Here is a 22,796-nt window from a genome sequence, read left to right as displayed (position 1 = left end):
AATTAGCCAGGCCCGCGGCGCGCGGTGTGCGAGTGTGTGCGTGCGGGCGTGTGTGTGTGAATGTGATTACTCCAGGACTCCTCGGGCTCCGGAGACGCCATTTTCCCCCTTGATATCTCTCTCCGTAAATCGGTGGCGCGGCGCAGGCGGCAGCGCCGGGCGGGAAGCGCGGGGCCGGCCGGGGCGCCCGCCGCTCGCCTCCGCCTCCGGGCGCCCGGGGGCCCCGGCGCCCCCCGAGCGAGGGTGGCCAGCCCGCGGCTCGCCGTGTGACAGATGCTCATCGCCATGGAGTTGCCGCAGCAGCACCTTCGGGGGCTCGGGCGAGCGACGGGAGCCGGGATCTGAGCGAGCGCCGGGGCCAGCGGAGCCGGAGTCGCCGGGACGTGGGTGAGCACGCGCGGCGACCTTGGCCCGGGAGCCCGGCGCCCAGCCTCCAGCCACGCCGCGGGCCGCCGCACGCTCGGGGTCGGGGGCGGTGTGTGTTCCCTGCATGAAAAAGTTAAAGCTGCCTCGCCGGGGCTTTGACTTTGCACCGATGGGAAGGGGGAGACCGGGCCGAAGGGGCGGGATGCCGGTCCCGGCGAGGCTGCCGAGGATGGGCGCGATTACGGCCCGCCGGCGGTGGGCAGAGATGCTGGCTCATTTGAAGTGACTCGTTGGTGGCGGCGTTGGGCTGGAGGTCTGGGACCTTATTGAGTTTGGCCTAATCTGATCCCCCCACCCCCCCACCGCCCCCGACCCCGGCCTTCTCCCTCCCCACGTCTTTTGCACCCTCCCTCAGTCCGGCCGCTGACTGCCGGGGCTGGCGGGTTTGGCGTTGGCGGAGTGGACTAGAGAGGGGGAGGGGGTAGGGAAAGGGGTGGGAAGGCGGCAGGATATTTTTTTCTCTCTCTCTTTGTAACTTGCAGGTTAAGTGGAGCTAGAGAGCTACATTGTATCTAGTTAGATTTTTTTGGGGGGGGTGGGGGGGAATGTATCAGAATCTAACGTGTCGTTAATAGAAAGAAGAACAGGGAAGAAGTGGTCCAGCCGGCGAAGGTTGGTGTGTGCTTGCGTCGTGGCTCTGTGTTAGTCTTTTTCTTAAAATCTTAATCAATGGATCTGAGTCTCTTTCTCGTGCTCTCCGGTTTGGGGACTCTGAAAAGACAGGAATTCCCTTAAAAGCAGACGAATGCCTTTTTTGAAAGCACGCATTGTGTGTGTTTCTAGAGGAGCCGTGGTCTTGGGAATTAACGACAGGCTTCCCTGTTCGGTGGTTTCCAGTGGGAAATAACTCTTGAAAGGGAACACTTCAGTATCGATTTATTGTTTTTGTCTTTCAAACGATTATCTCTTTGACTAAAATACTGTAGAAGTTCCACAGAGACAAAGTCAGGTAAACTGGACTGGGCAGATCTTTAGCAAGATGGTGATAACGCTGATGCTGTTTTTGGTGTGTATTTGTGATGGAAGCATTGTTGGGTAATAGCAATTTCTGATCGGTAGAGCATGCTGGCTCTACAAAAATAAGGAACTACCGAAATGCTGTCTTCCAGTCCCCATCCCCTACAGGCTGCACACACCCCTCCTATCACAACCCACACCAGTTACAATTCTGAAATAGGATCCAACTGGAAGTATTTTCTTTGGAGATCGGAAAGTTGTGCAGTTGGAAGTATGAGATGAGGCTAGAGGTGCTGGGAGTGTGGGGAGCGGGTTCTTATTGCCCCTTGATGCTGCATTTATTCTTTATGTGTGTCTCTGTGGGTTCTGAGGGTGTGTATATTGGTCTAGGAGGACTGTTCAGGGAAGGATTTCCGATTTCGTTTCCGCTTCAAATAAACTGTCCTGATAATCTCATGGTTGACATCTAATGCTAAAAGGCCAATTTGTGTTTCCACTGTATCCCTGCAGAAGCTCTCCTCCGAAAGGGCAGTTTATTTTGGAATTCAATCACAGCTACTTTTCCTTCCAAGCTTCCCCGTCCCCTTCATCACTATCCACATCTTTTTTCCTAAAGTTAGTTGGAGTCTGTGGTATTTATGGAGATACTAATATTACTTATTTTCCTCTTACATTATGTTATTCTCTTCCTTTTCATTCCTTTACTCTTCATCCTGTTTTTCTTCTTTTCCTGCAGTTTTATGCAAAAACTAACTTCATAAAGTCGCTATTGCCAAAACTATCTGGCAGTCCTGCCCCATCTTTTACCCTCCTGTAGTTTACACAGGTAAATCAGATGTGCCCTTCCTAATCCATCCTTATCCTCAAAACCTGTGTGTATGTGTGCACACACACACTCGTGTGTTTTGGAGGGGCAGGAGTCGTTTGGGAAAGAAGGACGCGGAGAGGAGAGGAAGGGTGTTCTATGCAGTCCACATCTGCAACACTGGGGCCAGACCAGGATGGTCTGGGAGAGTTATCCTCACACACCCCAGTTGGATGTTGTCTGGCTGGGATAGGGAGGCGGAGCCAGCTGTCCAGGGGCCTGTGAGGGAGCAGAAAGTTTGTAGCACTTTAAAATGTAGCCAGTTTACAATCCCAGGCCACTCCCTCCCCTTTCTCCTGCTTTCTGTGGTTTCTGCCATCCCAAGACTAGTGGAGGGAGGAGTGATATCTTTTGCCCTGACTTGGAAGTCCCAGGTTTCAGTTAAGCTGAAGATGCAGTATTTTCCTCTGTACTTAATTGCTTTGCCTGCTACCAAAGAAGGGCTTCAGGACAGATCAGAAGAGTATGGTTAAACACAGAGTATTTGCAAAATCCAGGATATATGTAGCCTGAGAAGATAGGAGACCAGGTACTCAGAAAGTGCTGTTTTGCGCACCATCTCCCCTCCCCCATTAAGGAAATAAAAGTCTTAGTCTTTGGAAGTTGAATTGGTGTTAGAGCTGGGCTCTGGGAGCTGCTAGCCACTATAGTAACCTGAGCGGGGCTGGGGGGAGGAGGTGGTGAGTGAATGCTATTGGGAGCCAGAGGAGGGAAACAGACTTGTCTACCTTAGCAGGGAAAATAGATGTGTCACTGGAATAAACAAATTGGAGGTGGGGGATGGGATGGCTTGTAGTGAACATAAGGAGGAGTGGCTGAGAGGCAGTGATGTGGTTCCGAAGGGGGCCACTCAGCCACTCAGAGCCTGGGAGAAAATATCAACTGCCTTATATGTTCACGAATGGGGTAGGCAAGTGAAGGAGTGTAATCCAGCCTTTCGTATGTTAACATCAGAACATCCCATAGGAAGGCACTGCTGGCAGACCCATTTCTGGAGTTCACACAGGGGAGTCCTAGGGGTGTACCTGAGTGAACCAAGGAGCCCCTTTGGTGGTGCCACGAGGGCTTCTGGTCCTGTGAGTGCATTTATTATTCATGGCAAGCTAGTTTGTAAATCACCTGACCTAAATGAGGGCTGGGGGCAAAGAGAGAACAGTGCTTGGAATCTCTGTAGAAAGTTTAGTTGAAAATGGTCAGTCGGGAGAGGCAGGAGTTTGCTGAGGAAGAAATAAATAGGTAGGCACTTTCCCCTGGATTCTTGATTCCATTTCTGCTGTTATCTTGACTTTCAATTCCATTAGGAGCGGAATCAATACTTCTCTGGCACAAAAAATGTATCTCTAGGAGGGCAGAGTTCTTTCAACCTGGTCATTATTTTTAGTTGTACTTTAGTCTCTTCTCTGAAGCTTCTATATGATATGCAAAAGGAGGAAGATGAGAGGTGGCTGGCTGGATGGAACTTCCTTTCTGAAATCTTGTAGAGACACTGAAACTTGGCTGGGCCTCAGCGGCCCAGAATGCCAGTTTTTCCCTTGGAGACTTGAAGTTTTAATTGAAACCAGATAGCTATCAAGAGTGGACCTGGCCAAACAAAACCTTGTTTTCTTCACTGCTCAGGAATGGGAAATAAATAATTTTTTGCTGATGGCATTTCAAGTTGCTTCAGTTTTGCTCCTGCCAGAAGAATGGGGTAAATTATTATTAACACATTAACATTGTAAGAAGTTGCAGTGCCTTAAAAAATGAGATGTTACCGAGTTTGCTTAGAGACCCACTGTGTGGGAGAGGTCTATTTGGGGGTGGAGGTGGAGACAAGAGGCTGCCCTTGTCCTGGAGGGGTGGCAGCACTGCCCTGAGGAAAGGAGGCTCATAGAGTCCTGGCCACACATCACTATGCTTGGTCCTTGGGTTCCTGTGAAGAAGTGAGCAAAACAGTCCAATTCCATTGCTATCCTATGGTATATTGTGAAACCTGGCGAGCTTCCCAAAATGTTTTGGGTCAGGATTGAATAAGGAGTACAGCCATCAGACCTATTGCCATAGGTGTGAGCTTCATTTAGGGTTGTTTCTAAAGGAAACCCTGGTGTTTCACAAACTCTCCATGAAGTTGCAGACACTTTGGGCAGCCAAAGGCTTGTTAAGTGCAGAAAAGTAAACACCAAGTTGCCCGCAGAGTGTACTACTTCATAAATGCAGGGGAAAGATGCCAACTTACATTCTTGTTTGGCTTTAAGTATTTATTTCCATTTTCACTTAGCCTACTACTAGATTCTCATGCCTCCTTAGACATACCAGATTGGGGCAATATGAAGTTTTGGGGGAAACTGGTGACCTTAGATAACTGAGTCCAACTTAGTGGCCCTTACATTTCACATCTGGAATTTTCAGAGTTGGGTCAGAACAGCTTCCCTTTCAGAGTTGGTTTTTTACCCCCTTAGAGAGTACCATCTAAGGTTGAGGAAACATTATTTTTTTAATGGCCTTTGGTGTGGAAACCTGCAGTTGACTTCCTATCCAGTTCAGAGCAATTAATGCCAGGGTCAAATGGAGAATGTGAGCAGCCCTGAAGTCCACAGGATCTCTTGGGAGGAAGCAGCTACCCCTCCCCAGGAGCTAATGATGGATTGTGATCTGCAGATCCATGAGAAATAATTACAGGCAAAGCCAGCTGAGCTAACCCCCAGGCAGGCAGAGGCTTCTACCTTTCCAAGTGCTGGGAAGGGAGAGGGGATGAATGGAGAGCAGATAGGAGTTTCAGAACTTTGCCAGCTTGGAAAAATGTTTCTTTGACCCAACTTATCTTTTCCTATCAAAACATACTCCTTTTTATATGCATGGCACTTTTTTCTTTTCAAAAACATCTTTATACCACATCTGCCCCCTTGATTTTCTAAGGAGGGAGGCTTACTAAGCATTTTATCCCCTTTCAGAAGATGAGGCCATTGATGTGCTGACTTGCTGAAATGACACAAGTTGGTGGCCCACATGGGACCAGATGGCTCTGTTAAAGTGTGAAGAGCATCACACCTGAAGTGACAAAATCTGCTTTGGATCCTGTCCCTACTATTTCCCAGCTAAATGTCCCTGGAAAGTTATTTAACCTCTTTGAGCCTCAGTAAACTAATCAGTAAAATAGGGATAAAATATGCTTACCCTGCCTACTACATAGGGGTTCTGCAGATTAAATAATACCAGCTAATTTCAGTAATTGAACTCCGAGAGGATTTCCACACTGCCTCCTGGAAACTGATGTCTGGGATTATTGTCACCATCGCTTGGAGGTTAATAACCTCTTGGCTTGACCAGAAATGCCTGTAGAGGCCCCTTTTGTTCTAAGACAGTCAGGGAATAGTTGTTTTGTGCTCCTGAGTTGACCAAAGGGGAAAAAAGTGTGTACAGTATATGTATTTTTAAATCAGTTGAATTGTTGGATGCCTACTTTGCATACACATCTGAGACTCAGAGTCTCAGATAGTATGCAGTTTTGACTCAAGGATGTATTGGTGCTCAGGAAATGCTCTTTGAGTTAAGAATGAGAAGGAGAAAGAAAAAGACATGGAGACACACAGAGAGGAGAGGTAATGGGTGGCGAGTGCGAGGGGGAGAGTTTTCATCAGGGAGCCACAGTGGCTGAGAAATGATATTCAAGACAGAGTTTGTACCCTCTCTAAAGAACAGAACTGAGAGCAAGATTGCATCTGTCCTGACAAACCCAGCAAGTTCTCTTGAATCAGGAAAGTTCTTCACTGTCCATTTGCTGTCTGACTCTTCTGTATTGCTCCTCTTTCTCTTTCCCACAATTCCTGGCTCGCCCTGTCCAGCAGCCTGTACCAGGCACCTTGCAGCACTCTTGGGTGAACCCCGTTTTATGCAGCACGCAGAGGCCTCTGCTCCCATCAGACTGATTTCCTTGCTGACCCTGGGCACTATGTACACTTGTCCACCTCCACACCTCTGCTCCTTCTGTATCAACGACTCCTCTCTGGAAGGTGTCCCTATTGGTCCCTTTTAGCCAAAGTGTCTACCTCTTCGGACACCTGACCAGCTCTTAGCTCTTCACTGCCTTCTCCAGAGCCCTTCAGGACTAAAGTACTTGCCGGGCATCTGGCACGTGCTGCTTTGTTCTTCGTTGTCACTCACCTCTCCAGGCTGTGAGTCCTTGAAGGATGGGGCCAAGTTTGCCCCACAAAGCCCTACTTATGAATGATTTCTGTTGCATGAATGAATCACAGAATTTATGCAGAGATAGAATATTAAAAGTGAATGTTGTTTAAGATGCACTAAAGCTCTGCACGGTGAAGCAACGCAACGAGGACCTCTTAGACAAAGTGAATAATAAGTACTTAAGTCAACGGCTTTTTATACTTTTGGCTATCTTTCAGGGGCAATCGCCCACTCTCAGTTTCTCCCTCAAAGCCTAAGAGTTAATGTTTTACTGCATGTTACATCCTATCAGTCACTGATTCACTCATTCATTCAATCATCAAAATATTTATTAAGTACCTACTAGAGCCTCCTCGCCCCTCTCGCACACATAGCTCTTGACTTTCTCTGAAAATTCCAATTGCATTTTTTTGTCCACCACACTCATTTTGGCACTTAACCATGCAATCTTCTTTGTTACTTAAGTCCAAGTGCTTCCCACTCCTCGGTGACTGAGTGCGCCTGGCTGCAGTGGAAAAGAAGGCTGAGCAGAGAAATGCACTCAGAGGGGAAAGTTCCAGGGACAGGCTTCTGAGAGGCAGGATGCAGGCTGGGCTGGCTCCCCGTCAGCACGTGGTACAGGACAAGCTGCACTGCCTTTCTGCTCCTTAGCTTGAGCCATGGTAAAGAGAAGGAGTTTGGATTGATGTGGAGGGAGGGCCCCTTCTGAAATTCTGTGACTCTATAGGTAGAAGTGTCCTGGGAATTTTAAAGGTTTCTTAAAGCTCAGAACTCCTGGCACCCCAACAACTGTTCACACCACTCCCACTGAGGATCAGTGAACTTTGCTAAGTGTTTGCTGTGGATGAGAGTTACCTTCAGAAGGGGAACTGGGACCAGGAGAAACTCCCTAGTGAGCACCAAAGAGCCAGACTTGGGGACACGGAAAGGAGAGGAGGGGATGGTGAGCTAAGTGTGAAGAAGTACTATAGTGAATAATGTGGAAGGAAGAAAAGGATTGATCCTCTACATCTTTTGAAAACTGGCCCCCTTTGGTGAAATGACTGAGTTGAGACAACGGGAATGAAGCAGACAAAGACGGCTTCTGGAATATCTAGACTATATTCCCTATCTGGGCTTTACTACTGCTTCCTGTGCCCAGTAGGCATTTGGAATCTCTGCCATGGTTACTTTCGGACCTCATGGACCTCGGTGGCTAGGCATTGTTTTCTTGTGTAGATTCTGTTGGGCATGAAGGCTAGGGCTGTGCCTCTGTCCCGGGACGTCTGCTCAGTCCCCACAGCAGAGTCTGCCCTTTCATGGCCTGTGTTCAATAACAATTAGTGAGTTGGTTTGTATGCATTTTGAGATGAAAGCGAGTGACCCGCAGTTTGTCCAAAGCCAGAGGCCTCTGAGATTAGGGTTGGGGTGGAATCAGGAAAGCTGGGTTTTGACCTGAGTTCAGAGGGCATTCTGAGTCACCTAGGAGCACACTGCTTGAGTATTTAGGAAGAGCAAGGCTCTACAAGCTACTGAGATGCTGCAATTAGTTTTACTCTAGGACTTGGAATAGAAAAACAAAAAAAGGCAAGGAACTCAATTAGCCTAACTCCGTAAAAAGCAATTTCTTCTTTATTCCTTTTATCTGCCAAAGATTGAGAGTTCTGTCAGTGGAAAGAAACTGCTTGGGGTTTGAACTTGGGCCTGGAAAGATGTAGTTGCTGGAGATGCTGAATTTGATGAATTCAATGCAGTGGCCTGAGAACTCTCATTAGAGGCAATTGGGGCACAGTTGTTGTGCTTGTAGCAAAATAATGAAATCTGGGTGGCAAGTCCCTTGCAGTTGTTGGGTGGTATGTCTGTGACCTATTGTTATTTGAGCAATGAGAGCTTTGATTTTTTTTTTAAAGTATTGATTCATAATGGTGACTAAAAAGGATGATTTGATGTGAAAGCCCTGTGGGCCTTCTCTCTGTTCATTATTTTGTACTCCAGAGCTTGATTACAGTTGGTTTTTGGATCCACATATGTTTATTAAGGTCTCAGCATTGCAGTTTGTTCCATTGTTCTTGGCACTGTTGGGTGAGAAAGGTCTGGTATGAGACATGGCTTTTGCCCTTGGAGAATGGACAGTATATCTGGAGAGACAGGCTTAGCTCAAAAGGAAAGCATCCGTCTGAAGCCAAAGTGGGAGCATGATCTACGTGGAATTATGCTATTTGGTTGATCAGGCATAAAGTGCAGTCAGAGAAGGCTTCAAGGAGGAGGTGGTTTTGGGGTTGATGGTGGAACTGAAACAAGGGGACATTCTTGGTGGGTACAGTAGCAGAGATGGGACAGAGTTTGAATGTGAATTTGGAATTGCCACAAGGAAACGAATGCTAATCATGAACATGTATTGCATCTGGTAGGAGCAGGGAGGCCTTGATGCAGAAGGTCCAGCTGGCTGATATTGAGGCACAGGTCACCCATAGCAGGCATCTTGCTGGTCTGAGGTTTCCTGACAGCAGTGCGAAGGACAAAATTCAGGGCTAAGTTGGGCCCAGTCTTAGCTGTCCAGAGTTTTCATTCAAACTCCTCAACTTTTCAACCTTCTGATTCAGCAAACTTGGTTTGCTCATTCACATTTAAACATGAGTATGATAGACTCTGATGGTGCTGTGGGGACCTCAAGAGATAGAGAGGAGGTTGTCTCTGTTCTCAATCTGATGGAAGACTCCATGAGAACTCATGAAAACCAATGGAGGAGCAGCGACAGAGGACAGTCATGTAGGGCTCTGGGGAGTGTCAGTCAGCAAAACAGACAGGATGGGGTCCCGTGAGGAATAGGCCAAGGCTACATCTCCCCTGAGCTGAGATGGGAGCCATGACTGGAGTTTTCAGAATGTGAGGAGGGTAGGTGTGAGGAACGCTTCCACGCATGCCATACAGGAGAGAATCCTGACATCTGACTGTCCTTCCCACTACTAGTCCTGTCAGCCACCAACTCTTCCGTCTGGAGTCCAAAAGAGGCACCTTTAGGACAAAAATAAAACTACATATAAACATTCAGAATGGGGATCAGCCACTATGGGAAACAAAGCTCTGTGATACAGGTACTCATTTCCAGGAGTTTAAAGCATAATTGGAGACTGAAGTTTCAAGTAACAATGCAATATTTAAATGACCATGCACGAAAGCTGAAGGAGAAATATCACAAAGGACAGGAAATGGAGCCAGTATTTGTTTACTCTCTGGTATGCCTAGCATCTCCTTTGTAGCAGAAGCACAAACATGAAAGTGTCAGATTACACTTTACATTCAGATGACAATAAGCAAAGCGGTTGCTGAATCGGACAGTTGAGAAGTCAAGGAATTTGAATTAAGACTGAACAGGTAGTGGGGTAAAAATTAAAGGGCCTTGAAAGAACGACTAGGGAATTTATTATCTGTTTGATTATTCAGTTTAGCTGCATTGCCCTCAGATAAGTCTACCATTTTCATCCCAGTTTACACGTGGTACGGTGGAGGATCAGAGTTTAAGTGACTACTAATGCTGGATATTTAAAGACTGGTGGCATTATGGTTCAATGGAAAGCAAATGACAGTTGGAGTCAGACAGAACTACCTCTGTGATTTCAACAAATACCTTAATTTCAGTTTTCTTATCTGTAAAATGGGTACATCTCAGGGTTAAATCAAAGAATAAACTTAAAGCACTTATTATATACTATTTCCCTCTTCAAAGTTAGGATCATTTTCTTTACCATGTGGATCTTCTTTAATATACTTGGACAAGAAGTATTATGATCACAGTTATTTCTTACAGGCCAACCCTACATATTTAACCTATTTAGGTGCTACTCTGCATATATTATGTACTTTTTTCCTTGGAAGAGTCTGTGAAGAGATCAGGAGGCCGATGAGAAAACTGATGCCCAGAGAGTTTAGGTGATGTGGCAAGTCAGATGGCAAACTGGTTTTAGAGCTCCTATGTATAGAAGCAGCTATAGGAGCGCTTGGCCAAAAGCTGGCATCACTTTGTGTTTTAGAGACATCAGGATCTAAAAGTCAAAGCACAGACTTTGGAATATCATATAAGCCTGAATTTGACTGTGGCTCTGGCACAGGTAGCGTGTGCCCTTGAGCAAATTATTTGCCTTCCTGGACATTTACATTTCCACATCTTTAAAATGAGGATGGGTCTTCTGCATCACAGGGCTGTTGTTTGGATTAAATTGATAATGGCTGTAGAGGCCATTTGTTGTATTTAACCCCCTCTCGCACTACAAGTGTGTGCTTTTCTTGACTGAGTGGAAAAATGCAGGCAACAGGTAATATGCCAAAACCAGAGCTCCACCTGTAAATTTGAGGATTGGCCTAGCCAGTGCTGTGGAGACCTCTCCCCGGGGTCGAAGACCCAGGGCTCGTGCTGTTGTGTTGTGTTATTGGTTCCCAGAGGAGGCACTGTTTTTGCTGCTAGAATTGGAACTGTTGGTTAACAGTGTGCTCTCGCCCTCAGGCCTCAGGAATTTGATTCTGCTTCTCTCCCTGTCATGGAGATCCCTGAGCACAGGGACTGATTCTTAGTTTTATGTTAGGTTCAGCCAAGCAGACCTGCAGAACCAGTAAAACCTATGCAGAGGTGTAAGGTACCAGCTCTGTCTTTGAAGGGCTTCTGGTCATCAAGTTGAGGAGAGAGGGCTCAGCACCTGAGAAGGTCAGAGCTGGAGGGCCACAGAGTTCACCTCATCACCTCCCGTGTTCTACAAATGAGGATGGGGAGACCCAGGGAGAAAAAAGAACTTGCCTAAGTTCACCCAGCTCCGAATGGCAGAGCAGGGAATTGAGTCTGGAATTCATGGCTGAACTAAGTCTTATTTCCTCCACAAGACAAACTGGGTAGAAGAAGAAAGCGATAGTCAAACAACATCAAAACACTCACGTTAGTAGGTACAAATTAAACTACTTGTTTGTGCTTCCCGTTGTAAAGGGAGGTGGAGGAGGTTGGTCTCCAATGCCCAACTCTCGGGCTTTACTTGGGATCTGCAAAGAAAAGGCAACATTTAGCCAAAAGCCAGTGTGGGTGACACAGACTACAGGAGTAAATGAAATTTACCAAAAGTTTTGAATGCCCACTAAGGTGATCCCAACATGATCTTTCATAAATATCTTATTTAATCTTCAGTTACTTCTCAAAACAGCCCTTGAGGTAGGATTATTACCCAATTTCCAAATGAAACTTGAACGGTTTAAATGTAATTTCCAAGAACACTACTACTAAACGGAAAAAAGAGGTTAAGTAATCTAAACCTGCGACATTAAATCAGTGCTACTTCCGTTCCTCCTTTCAAGGGGAAACATGGCTTGGACACTTGCTGTTGGACACTTACTATGTTCACTGTCTTCAGAACTGTGGCAGAGACCCACTTAAAACCCAGCTGTTAACACTGCAATACAGTTTGCCAAATGCTTTGATAGCAGAATGCCCAGGGAAGTGAGAGCAAGACCACCTGTGAGTGTGAGTGTGTATAAGTGTGTGTGTATACATGTGTACACACAAGGGGAAAGGAGGAGAAAAGGAAGGCCCAGCCAGTCTTCATGAAGGAAGTGAAACTTGACCCAATTCTTGAAGGATGACTTAGAGGTAACCAGGTAGAGAAAGAAGAAAGGATGAGCCAGCCAGAAGAATTAGGGAATTATATGAAGTTAAGCAAATCAGTGGGATTTGGGGGAGCTGCCACTCAAGAGATGCTGCTGGGGAATGTGGTGGGTGTAGGACTCAGAGAACGCTGCTTGGAGGAGGTGAACTGTGATCAGGAATGTACCACACAGGTATGTAATATAAAAAAGCCACTGAGTCTGCTCTTCATTCTCTGCTGGAGACCACTGGTGTGTTTGCAGGGTCAGAGAGCTATGGCAGAGCTGCCTTTGCCCTCGCTGATTGAGAGCTGGTAAGGGTTGGGTTGCTTGATCACTTTATCCGTGTTTATGGAGCTTTTACTCTGTATGCTTCTGCAGCATGTGGACTTTAGAGACACAACATTCAGAGTCATGGGCATCTGAGTCAAATGGCACCTGGCAGGTCTTTGACACAGCCTCTCATTCAGCATTCACACAGTGAATAATTTGGATCCATGGATCAGGAGCTCTGCCGGGCCCTGGGGGTTCCATGGTTAGCTAAACAAACACAGCATGTACCCTCAAGGGCTTCCCATTTAGTGGGGCAGGCAGAGTTGAAACCAAGAGTGGCACAAGTATTAATTATAAAATATAGTAAGTGCTAGGAAAGAAAAGCTCTATGCTCTAATGGCACAAAACAGGGAGTCCTGATGTGGTTTGTGAAGCTCAGGAAGTACCCTTTGACCTGGGCCTGAGTAATGAAGAGGTGTTAACTTGAGGGAGCAGAAGAGGATCCCAGACACATATAAAGTCCCCCAAGATGAAAAGGCCACTTCTGACTCCCCACCTAAATACCTCAGAAGACATATAGGGAGATGAACGCTCAACCACCCCAAAGCCAAAATCAGACAGATGGTCAGTCTCTTGCCAGAATCTGAGAAGGGATTTCTTATAACCGTAGCCAATGAGCCTAAGTTGAAGATGCAGCTGCTTTGCTATCTGTTGTCAGGTAGGCTTACACTCCATCCTTTTACACAGTTTGTCCCCCTAAGATCAGAAACTCAAATTTCTGTCAATAAGAAAAACAGGCAGTCATCAGATCTACTGCACAGACAACTTTGATAAAACAACTAAAGACTGTCTTCTCCCTAACATCTTTATACATATTCTCAAAGTCTACAGCTTTCAGAGAACAAATGGGCAAGACTGGAGGAGGGAGGTTTGGGAGGAGTCGTTGACTTCTGTGCAGAGATGTTTCCTCAAGGAAAGTTCTGAGGTAGACATAAAGAGTCTATGTGACAGTGCACATTGTGGATTTCAGCTGCTCAGAGTTGCAAAGAATCTGACAGAAGAATCCCCTTTTAGTCACACAAAAGAGTAGTAGGTAGATGTCTGCTATCAGTTGTGTAAATGCTTAACACCCTGTTCTCTTGATTTTTTCTAAGCCCTGATTTAAGTTTGCTGATTCTTGTGGTGTAAACACTCCTACCATAGCCAATTTTCAAGCTATCAAGTTGACACCACAGAAAGTGGACCTGGGATGAGACTCACATGGGTGGGCTCTCATGAGCCCCAACATACCACTGTTACTATTCACTAGGAACTGAGGTGACCAGATCACTGATAATAGCGATAGCTCTGAGAGAAGGACTTGACTGACTTCAGGATGGATGGATGGATGGAAGGTAGCAGTCTAGTGCTTTCTCTGTAGACAAGACTGCCCTGCATGGCTTTTTCCTCAGAGCGTGAGTGAAGAGAACTAATCAAACACAAGACCTTAGGCGAGAAACACTCAGAACAAGGAAAAAAGAACAGTATTGTGATATCATTTACTACAATAGCAAAATAAGAATTTTAGATAGCTGCCAGACATCTGCAACAGGAAGAGGCATGACCCCCAGTGGAAAAGGAACATAAAGTAACAAGGAGAGAGAATGCTGAGATGAAAATGCATCAGAATTAACAGAAAGAAGGATGAATAAGGTTAGATTCCAGGGATACAAAATGTGCAATTGCAAAATCAAACATCCACAGTGAAGTCAATAAAGGCAAAGGGAGGATGGAAGACAGAATTAAATTGGTGTTATGGACCTTAGATTAAGGAATGCTCTCCCACAATGCAAAAAACAGTGAGAGAGAGAATGAGAGAAATGGAGAACAGAGATGAGAATTCTAAACTGAGGTTACAGGAAAAAATTAGAAGCCAGAACCACTGAATAGAAGAAATAACTAAAGGAATAATTGAAGGGAACGGTTCTGAACTAGAAATAACCTGCACTACAGATCCAAAAGACACACTATATTCCAGGAAAAATAAAAGAAGTGACATCCACACTACTCATTTTGTCATTAATAAAATTCTATTACAGTGAAAAAAAAATCTGCAATTAGAAAAGCATGAAACAAGTTACCGACAAAGGAAACAAAACCAGGCTGGCTTCCACTTTCTCTTCTGTTACTGCAAATGCTAGAAGACATTCTACAGAGTTTTAAGGGAAAAGGTTCTGACCTGAGGATTGTATAGGCAGCTCAGTGTCTTCTACATGTAAAGATGAAAGAAGTGTCCAGCGCTATGGGGTCTGCAGAGTAAGGAGCTGAGGTAGGACTGAGGATGAGGAGTTTGGGGGGGAGTTTGGGAAAGGTCAGGAATGAGGCAGCAAACTCTTCCTATATTTGTCATTGTTTGCCTTTAAGACCTTATGAGGTGCATTTGCTATTAAAAAAAAATTTACAAGAAGCATATAGTTCCATTAGAAAAAAAAAAAAGAGATAAAAACTATAACCTAATGAGGAAGACCAGGAAGACATTTTTTCTCATTTCATTGATGAGACACCAAGGCTGAAAGAGGGCTTATGAGGGCTCCTAAGTGGCAGAACTAGGTCCAGAATCCACATCTTTTGACTCCTGTTATATATGCCAAGAGCTGTATCAGTTCCACCATGTTGACACTTTGGAAAGCAGTGGTCAGCGTGATGATGGCCTGAATGTGCCCTGGAAGCAAAGCAGATGGGAGAGGTGGATGATGCTGGGAAGCCCAGCCCAAGCTAGTTTGTTTATTTATTAATTCAGTCAACCAACATTTCTTGAGTGCCCATTATGCACTGGCTATTGTGCTAGGCATTGGGATTGCTTAGATGAATAAAATGCCACTGATGTCTGTTCTTAAGAGACTAAAAGTAAAACTGTAAGGGAGAATTCCCTTTAAACATAGAGCAGTAGTGCTCTTTGGTCAAGTCAGTTGGTAAGGGTAAGCACATAGGCAAAGCCTAAGCCCATCAGAACTGCCTGGAGGCCTTGGTACCAGCCAGAGTGCTGGGCCCCACCATAGGTGGGGCCTGAGAATTTGCATTTCCACCAAGTTCCAGGATTAGTAAGAGTTCCCTCAAGGCTGCAGGTAGTGAATGTGTTCTAGACTAGGAAAAATACTTCCATTTTGTAGATCATGGAGGAGAGAGGATGTACTTACTCCCTGGGACTTATTTGGGTCATGAAGCACATGGAGCCAAGCAGGATTCCCCTGGGCCCTCAGACAAATAATTCTGTAGGCTCACACTACCCACTTTGGTCTATGGCTGTGCAGTGTATAATCACACAGTCTTGAGTATGGAACAGACCTTGGCCCTGCTCAGTTCATTGCTGGGATAAGTATGGAGTAAGGGACTCAGAGTGACTTGTCTAGCATCTCACGGTCGGTGAAAGGCATTCCTAGTCTTTGGACTGCTCTCTCAGTGTTCTTTCCCAAGCACATCACAGCCCCTCTCCTCTCCACTCTATTCTCCTGGAACCTGCTGAGTGGTCATTTCCTAAGCAAGCGTTATTGTTCCTATGCTGCTCCTCTCATTTCAAGTCCTGCAAACAGCCACAGAGGGGTTAACTTTTGTTGGCCTGAAAGCCTGAGCCAGTACAGAGTGTCCATTGTGCGCTGCCCCCTCTGGAGTCATTGCTGGCTGCTGGAATGTGACAAGGCAAACCGTTTTCACCTTGCTCTTGTTTTCACCCTCCTCTGTGAGTGCGTTGAGTGAACGTGTGCGTGTACTCACAGGACACGTTGGCAGTAGTGCCACGAGAGGACTCACAGTGGTCTCTCTGATGCACCAAAAAATGGAACTGTGAATTTGGGGTGGTAGGTACGTGCTGGGAGAAGGCAAAAGGAGAACAACAACCTTGTGTGCTTGTGAAGTAAACAAACGGGTTATGTTTCTTTGCTCTTTACTTTTGAAAGTGTCTCTCTTGCATGTGGTCAAGAGGGGCATAGACAGTGAACTGTGCAGGGGCTGCCTGCCTGGGTGGAGCTACAGTTGGAGTAGTTTGAACCACAGGACTTTGATGAGCTGTCAGGGGCTAATTCATTTTCATTCAGAAAGAACTCCATGAAATCCTCCATGTGCCCATCCTGCACTGGGTGCTGAAGCAAATGTAAGTGTTGTACAGCTACAGTTGGTCTCAGCTTGAGCCTGAATTGCAATAGAGTAAGGAAAATAAGAGTTGTGTACTGAAACAATGAGAAGACAGTGTATGACTAGTATTTAGTTGCAAGCTCTGCAGCTGTGAGCAGTGTTAAGTCAGGCCAAGGAGTGAGTGCTGTGGTCCAGAGTTTGCAGTATGTTGCCATGGAGAAGTGAAGACTTGGGCATGACCTTGAAATGTGGGAAGGCTTGGGATCTGTTTGTTCATTTGCTCATTCATTCCTTCATGCAACAAACATTTGGAGAATACCAGTTGTATGGCAGGCATCACCTGCATGGTTGGAAGAGGGTATAAGAAAATATTCTACAAAAATATCAAGGCAGGGGCTTCCCTGGTGGCGCAGTGGTTGAGAGTCCGCCTGCCGATGCAGGGGACATGGGTTCGTGCCCCGGTCTGGGAGGATCCCACATGCCATGGAGCGGCTGGGCCCATGAGCCATGGCCACCAAGCCTGCGTGTCCAGAGCCTGTGCTCTGCAACGGGAGAGGCCACAACAGTGAGAGGCCCACGTACCACCAAAAAAAAAAAAAAAAAAAAATATATATATATATATCAAGGCAGAAAGAACTCTGTGTGTGTATAATGCCACTGGGGAGACTGGTGTGACTTGATAGGGAATGCAGCTTGTTGGCTAATGAGCCCTAAGACTGAATTCTTAAGGTAAACCAGTAGGGAAAGTCTGGAATTGATGTGCTCCTGGATGGGATTATTTGAAATTGCATTACTGTTTCATCTCTAGTTTTTATACTTGCGCTGCCCTGGTTTGGTCCTCATGCAACAAGAATTGAATTTCAGCCGAGCCTCTTTATGGTCCCCCTGCCTCTAATATCAGGTTCCCTTAATTCAGCCCTCACACCACATGCCGGAATTATCTTTCTAAAGCATAACTTTAATAATACCCCTTCCCTACTGACATCCCCTACTTAAATGGCTTCCCATTACCTTTAAGATAAAATCCAGCTCATTAGCGTGCCATTCAGTGATGTCCATGATCTGGCTGTAACCTTTTATCTCCAGCTATACCTCTTACCAGTCACCACATTGTACCACACCTCCTAGCCAAACCTCAGCTTTCTCTTTCCTGAACATAACCCTGTGTGCTCCTGCCCAGGCCTTGCCTCATGCTGTTCCTTCTGTTTGCCATGTCTTCCTTCCCACTCCACTTATTGAAGCCCCTCAAGGTCAGGGCCATATCCTATGCTCTCTTGAGGACTTCCTGTGTAGTTTCCTATCTATCAGTCTACACCTTGCCCAAGTGGAAAACCCTTTCTCTTCCCTTTGTTTCTATCCCTTATATAAAAATCTGTTTTGTTTTTCAAATCGTTCTTCAAGAGTGTAACCTCCTTGAGGAAAGAGATTGTATTTAAATTGTGTACCTTAGGATCTTGACTGGAGGAGAACTGAAAAAAAAATTGTTGAATATTCTTTTTTTTTTTTTTTTTTTTGCGGTATGCAGGCCCCTCGCTGCCGTGGCCTCTCCCGTTGCGGAGTACAGGCTCTGGACGCGCAGGCCCAGTGGCTGTGGCTCAAGGGCCCAGCTGCTGCGCGGCACGTGGGATCCTCCCGGACCGGGGCACGAACCCACATCCCCTGCATCGGCAGGCGAACTCCCAACCACTGCGCCACCAGGGAAGCCCTTGAATATTCATTTTTTGTGGATCTCTTACTATTTGAGTTTCAAGTTTTGGAACTTTGTCTTCTATATTAATTAGTTAATGATTTATACTACTAAATATAAGAAACTCTGAAGTGAGTCATTTTTAAAAGGGAAGATACTTTCTCAATATAGATAATTTATCCACTTCGTACTCCTATCTATTCCTCTAAAGTTTAGATTTTACTTTCTTTTCTCTTATCACAGAACCTGCAGTAGCTATTGACCTACTCTGGTTTAAAGGTCCAAGTAGATTTAGTTTAGGAAATTTTATGGAGAATATGCCTCAGCTTTTGCTCTGACCAAAGGACGCTTTACAGGTAGGTACCAGGGTATTAAAATGTAACACTGGAGATTCCTGCCAGAGGGAGTAAACCACTGAACACTGTTGCCATAAGAAACATGGCTACCAATTTGTATGGTTTTTTGCTCAATAGAGGTAAATAGGGACAGGTTCTCAGGCATCTTGATGCCTCCAACAGCAGTGTGTTACCTGACACTAGTAAGAGAGGCCTCAATGAATGTTGACTTGAATATGACTTTTTAAAACCTATGTAAGGTTTTGGGCAGATAGGCAGATCAGTCTAGATGAGACAAGAATCTCACAAGTAAAGGAAACATAGTGTCATCTGGTCTAACTACCCTCCTCTGCTCCTAAGTGGGGACTTGGTCCCTTTTGTAGCATGGGGCACAGGTGGCAGTCCAGTGTTTGCTTGACAACTTTGGGGAGGAGCCTCATGCTCTCACCAGGCAGCCACTTCTCTTGCAGAAGTGCTGCATTCATTGGGTTTTCCCCTAAGTGGAAGCAGTTGTAAATGTGTCTTTCTGTGGGGCTGCGCAGTTTCCAGGAGCTGAGTATGTTCCTGGGCTTCTCTGGGGAGCAGGGTCCATGTTGAAGCCCTGCTGCCTTGCTGGCTGTCTTCCTCACAGGGCGTCAGCTGAAAATGTACTGATTCCAGTGGGAGGAAGTACCCGCTCGGTTTCCAGTTCTTGGCTGTTCTGAGTGTATGTTTGCAGGCGTTTTTGGCATTTTCTGGTGGGCACATTTGCTGGTCAGTTCCTTAAATTGATGGGTTCAAAGGTAGCAGCCTAAGGTATGCTGTAATGCCTTCTGCTGACTGTTCAGCCATTTGTGAAGGCTTGGATGTAATCTTACCTACAGCCAGGGGTAGAAGGAGATGATGTCTTGAAGTTGAGGGTGGCCCCAGGGCTTGAGATTTTTCTCTTGAGAATGAGCATTTGGGCTTTCTTTTGAGCTTTAACAATGATGAGTATGAAATTGGGAATAATGGGACATGGAGTGAATAAGGGTGAAGGATAGTTTAGCTGATCCTATGATGGTTTGGTGAGGAGGAAGGCAGAATAAAAAATCCTGGGGGGATTCCTGGCACTTCCAGAGGCCTGTGAAATTCTCCCTCTTCTCCCCTCTCTTTTTTGTTGTCATGTAGACATACGGCACTTTATTTAAGGTCTAGGAAGGGAATTAAAACTGTCTCGGTGACTATTTTTATCTAAATGATTGATAATGATTAAATAACTTTTGTGTTGGAAACATTTTTAGCATTTGTTTTGCATTAATCACAGCATTAGAAGTAATTTCTCACTGAACTCTTTTTGTTTTCCTTTTACAAACCTTCACCTAAGCTTTGCATTTGTTTATTTTAAGAAATAAAGAGAAGACTTGTGCATGATTAAAATAATTCATAGTGAAAGATAATAAAGGAAGAATGGTCCAGAAGTTCTTCTTCTGAGGGGATGGAGAGATTGGCCCAGGCAGCCCAGGGTTGTGTTCAGCTTTGCAGACTGTTCTTCACATGTGAGAGGGAAGTTGTGCAAGAAGCCAGCCAGATGCAGTTTCCACAGACCTGAGCATCAGCACTTAGACCTCCCTTCATCATGGTTGGCTTTGATGGTGACTCAGCCAGCTGTGGCTTTAGTATAAGAAGCATCTAGCTTGTTACTGGACTGGAGGACTCACCTCTCTTATTTTTATCCTTGGGCCCACAACCATAAAAATTAATAACAATCCAATGGAAGCCTGTGTGTGTGCGTGTGTTTCCCGCTCTGCTCCAGTATAATATAATTTGGTGATGTGCACTTTCTGGTTTGATTTCTTTCCAATCATTTTTTTCTGATGCCATAGATAAGTGAGGTGGGATGGGGCTTCTGGAACTTAGTTTGAGTTACCTTTGAGGTCATTTTCCTTCCTGCCATGGCTAATTATCTCTCTGCTTCTCAGTTGCAGATCTGATCCCTTCTGAACAACCTCACCGTGTCTCCATCCCTGGGACTCTGAACCCAGCAGCTGGACCACTTTCTCCTTGGAATTTTGGCTGCCCTTTCTTCTCACCTTTCCCTTTTCCCTTTTCCCCATCCCCCTCCTGAGAACTCTTGGAGACTGTAGGATTGTCATGGAGCCCAGGGAAGTCTTAAGCGGTTCCCGGCAAAGGGGGAGCGAGTCGGAATTCCTGCCGGTCTCCTCAGCCAAGCCCTTGACTGCTCCTGGCTGTGCAGGGGAACCTTTGCTCTCTGCTCCGGAGACGGGGAAGGGGATCCCAGTAGGCGGAGAACGCATGGAGCCAGAGGAGGAGGATGAACTGGGCTCAGGACGGGATGTGGATTCCAACTCCAATGCAGACAGTGAGAAATGGGTGGCAGGAGATGGTCTGGAAGAACAGGAGTTTTCTATCAAGGAGGCAAACTTCACAGAGGGGAGCCTGAAGCTGAAGATTCAGACCACGAAGCGGGCTAAGAAACCCCCAAAGAATCTGGAGAACTATATATGCCCACCCGAGATCAAGATCACCATCAAGCAGTCTGGGGACCAGAAGGTGTCCCGTGCTGGGAAAAATAGCAAAGCCACAAAGGAGGAGGAAAGAAGCCACTCCAAAAAGAAGGTAGGGATCCCTGTTGACTAGGTTTTTTCTGTTTGTTTTTGCCATTTTATCCTCAAACTTTAAGGGTCTGTTTGCTTATTACTTAATTATTTATAAATTACTAATCTCCTTGGTGGCATACTTAGGACCTGCAGAATAAATGTCTGTGATATCTCGGTATAGTATCCAATTTATTATTATGGATACTATCGACCAAAAACAAAACAAAACAAAGCAAAAAAGAAACTACTAGAATTATAATCGTGAAAGTTCCTATTTATTGTGTAGCAGCCAATTGGCTGGGTCAGATCTGGCTAAGCTGTGACAAAATTTGAGGGTGTTTTTTGTTTGTTTTTGCTTTAATATTTGCATTTGTTCTCACAGTCAAGAGTAGGATGTTGAAAATTTTGGTCAATCAGAACAGTCAAGAACAGTTTTAACCTCCTTTTGGTTTCAATCACTGCTGTAAATCTTTCTACAATAGATAAATCACTTACCTGACTGAGGAAGCCCAGTCTTTGTAGTAAATGAGGCTCTTCTAAGGCTGAGAGATCATTATCCTGGAAGCCAGTGGTGAGCTTTAGAGCTGGAGAAAGGGAAGGGGTAGGGGACTGGCATGAAGCTTTATCTAACAAACTGTAGACTTTTAAGATTGAGTGTTGAATGAACTTGGTACATGGTCATTTTCCTCATAAAAGTCAATGTGGGTGTGGAGCTCTCTAGGTGATTTAGTGATGTTCTTTGGTTGGGAATGTATGGATCTAGGTTTCATTGTATTTATTTTGTGTCACAGAGGGTTACAGAGACCTCCCTTTCTGGGAGGGGTGTGGCACTCAGCTGTGATAGCAGAGGGCTGCCCTAGTCTAGAAAGTTTTTGTTTCCAAGAATCTCTGGGTCTTGTGAACAGCTCTGAAAGGAGCCCTCTTGCTGACAGAGTTTTGCAGTTCTAGGTAGTAGATGTTAACCAGAGTCTTTGTTAACTCTTTCCCCCACATCATAATTTTTTGGACTCTGGACATGATGAAAGATAAAATGGTCTATATGAATGAACCTCCCTCCTTTATAGCCCAGAGATAATCTGTAGTGTTTCTGTTGACAGTGGTTTCTGAACTTTGGGGTAGTCATTTTCAATAAAGCTGCTAAGAATCATGCTGTTTCTTTAGTGTAGGGCTTGTGCCCTTCCTTATGCTAGGCATTTTGGCAGATTTGTCGAAGTTAAAATCCAAAAACTTGGACTAGAAGAGACATTTCTGGGTGACCAACACCCCCAGTTTGCTGAGACTATCCTGGTTTTTAAACGGAAAGTCCTGCATCCAGGTTCAGTCCTGGGCAAGCCAGGGCAGTTGACCATTTTACTTTAACATTTGGACCACAAAGGAATCTTTAGAAATTGGTGTGTTTTTATGTAGCATAGAGGTAGTGCTTTCCCCTCTCCCCTCCCCATTTACAACTTTGCAATGCTTTCTGGGTTCTCTGTCATAAAACCAAGGATTATCTAGATGCACATGGAAACTTTTGAGGTTTTTGCAAGCAAATGCAAAGAAATGCAAGCAGGCTCAGAAAGTCAGCCTTTGCTTTGGAGTCGGGTCTCTTCAGCTTTGAAAATGAGTGTCTTTGTCCCTGGTCACTGAGATGGCACAAAGAGTGTTGTTGGATTTTTGTGTGGGTGACCAGTCTTGAAAACTGTGGTAAGTTTTCCCTCCATCCCCATCACTGCCAGAGTTTGAGTAGCAGCCCACAGTTTTGGGTGTGCAAACCCAAATTCACTATCCTAGAAAGAGAGTAAGTTGTCCTGGTCAGTACTACT

General features: G+C 45.5%; 1 protein-coding gene across 2 annotated transcripts in view; it reads left to right on the top strand.

Annotated features, from left to right (window-relative positions):
* Positions 1-207: 207 nt before the first annotated feature.
* Positions 208-22,796, top strand: part of SETBP1 (SET binding protein 1) — a 374,804-nt gene continuing 352,215 nt past the window's right edge. For both annotated transcript variants that reach the window (XM_029221193.1, XM_029221203.1), the window contains exons 1-2: positions 208-387; positions 20,353-21,010. In XM_029221193.1, coding sequence (XP_029077026.1) covers positions 20,525-21,010 — 486 coding nt within the window. In that variant the 5' untranslated portion in view covers positions 208-387; positions 20,353-20,524. The remainder of the gene's footprint in view (positions 388-20,352; positions 21,011-22,796) is intronic.

Source organism: Monodon monoceros, unplaced genomic scaffold (assembly GCF_005190385.1).
Source record: "Monodon monoceros isolate NGI ecotype Baffin Bay Population unplaced genomic scaffold, NGI_Narwhal_1 Super_Scaffold_1, whole genome shotgun sequence".
In the NCBI taxonomy this organism is placed as follows: domain Eukaryota; kingdom Metazoa; phylum Chordata; class Mammalia; order Artiodactyla; family Monodontidae; genus Monodon; species Monodon monoceros.
Note: the sequence above shows the minus strand (reverse complement) of the source record. Positions and strands in the feature narration are given on the sequence as shown.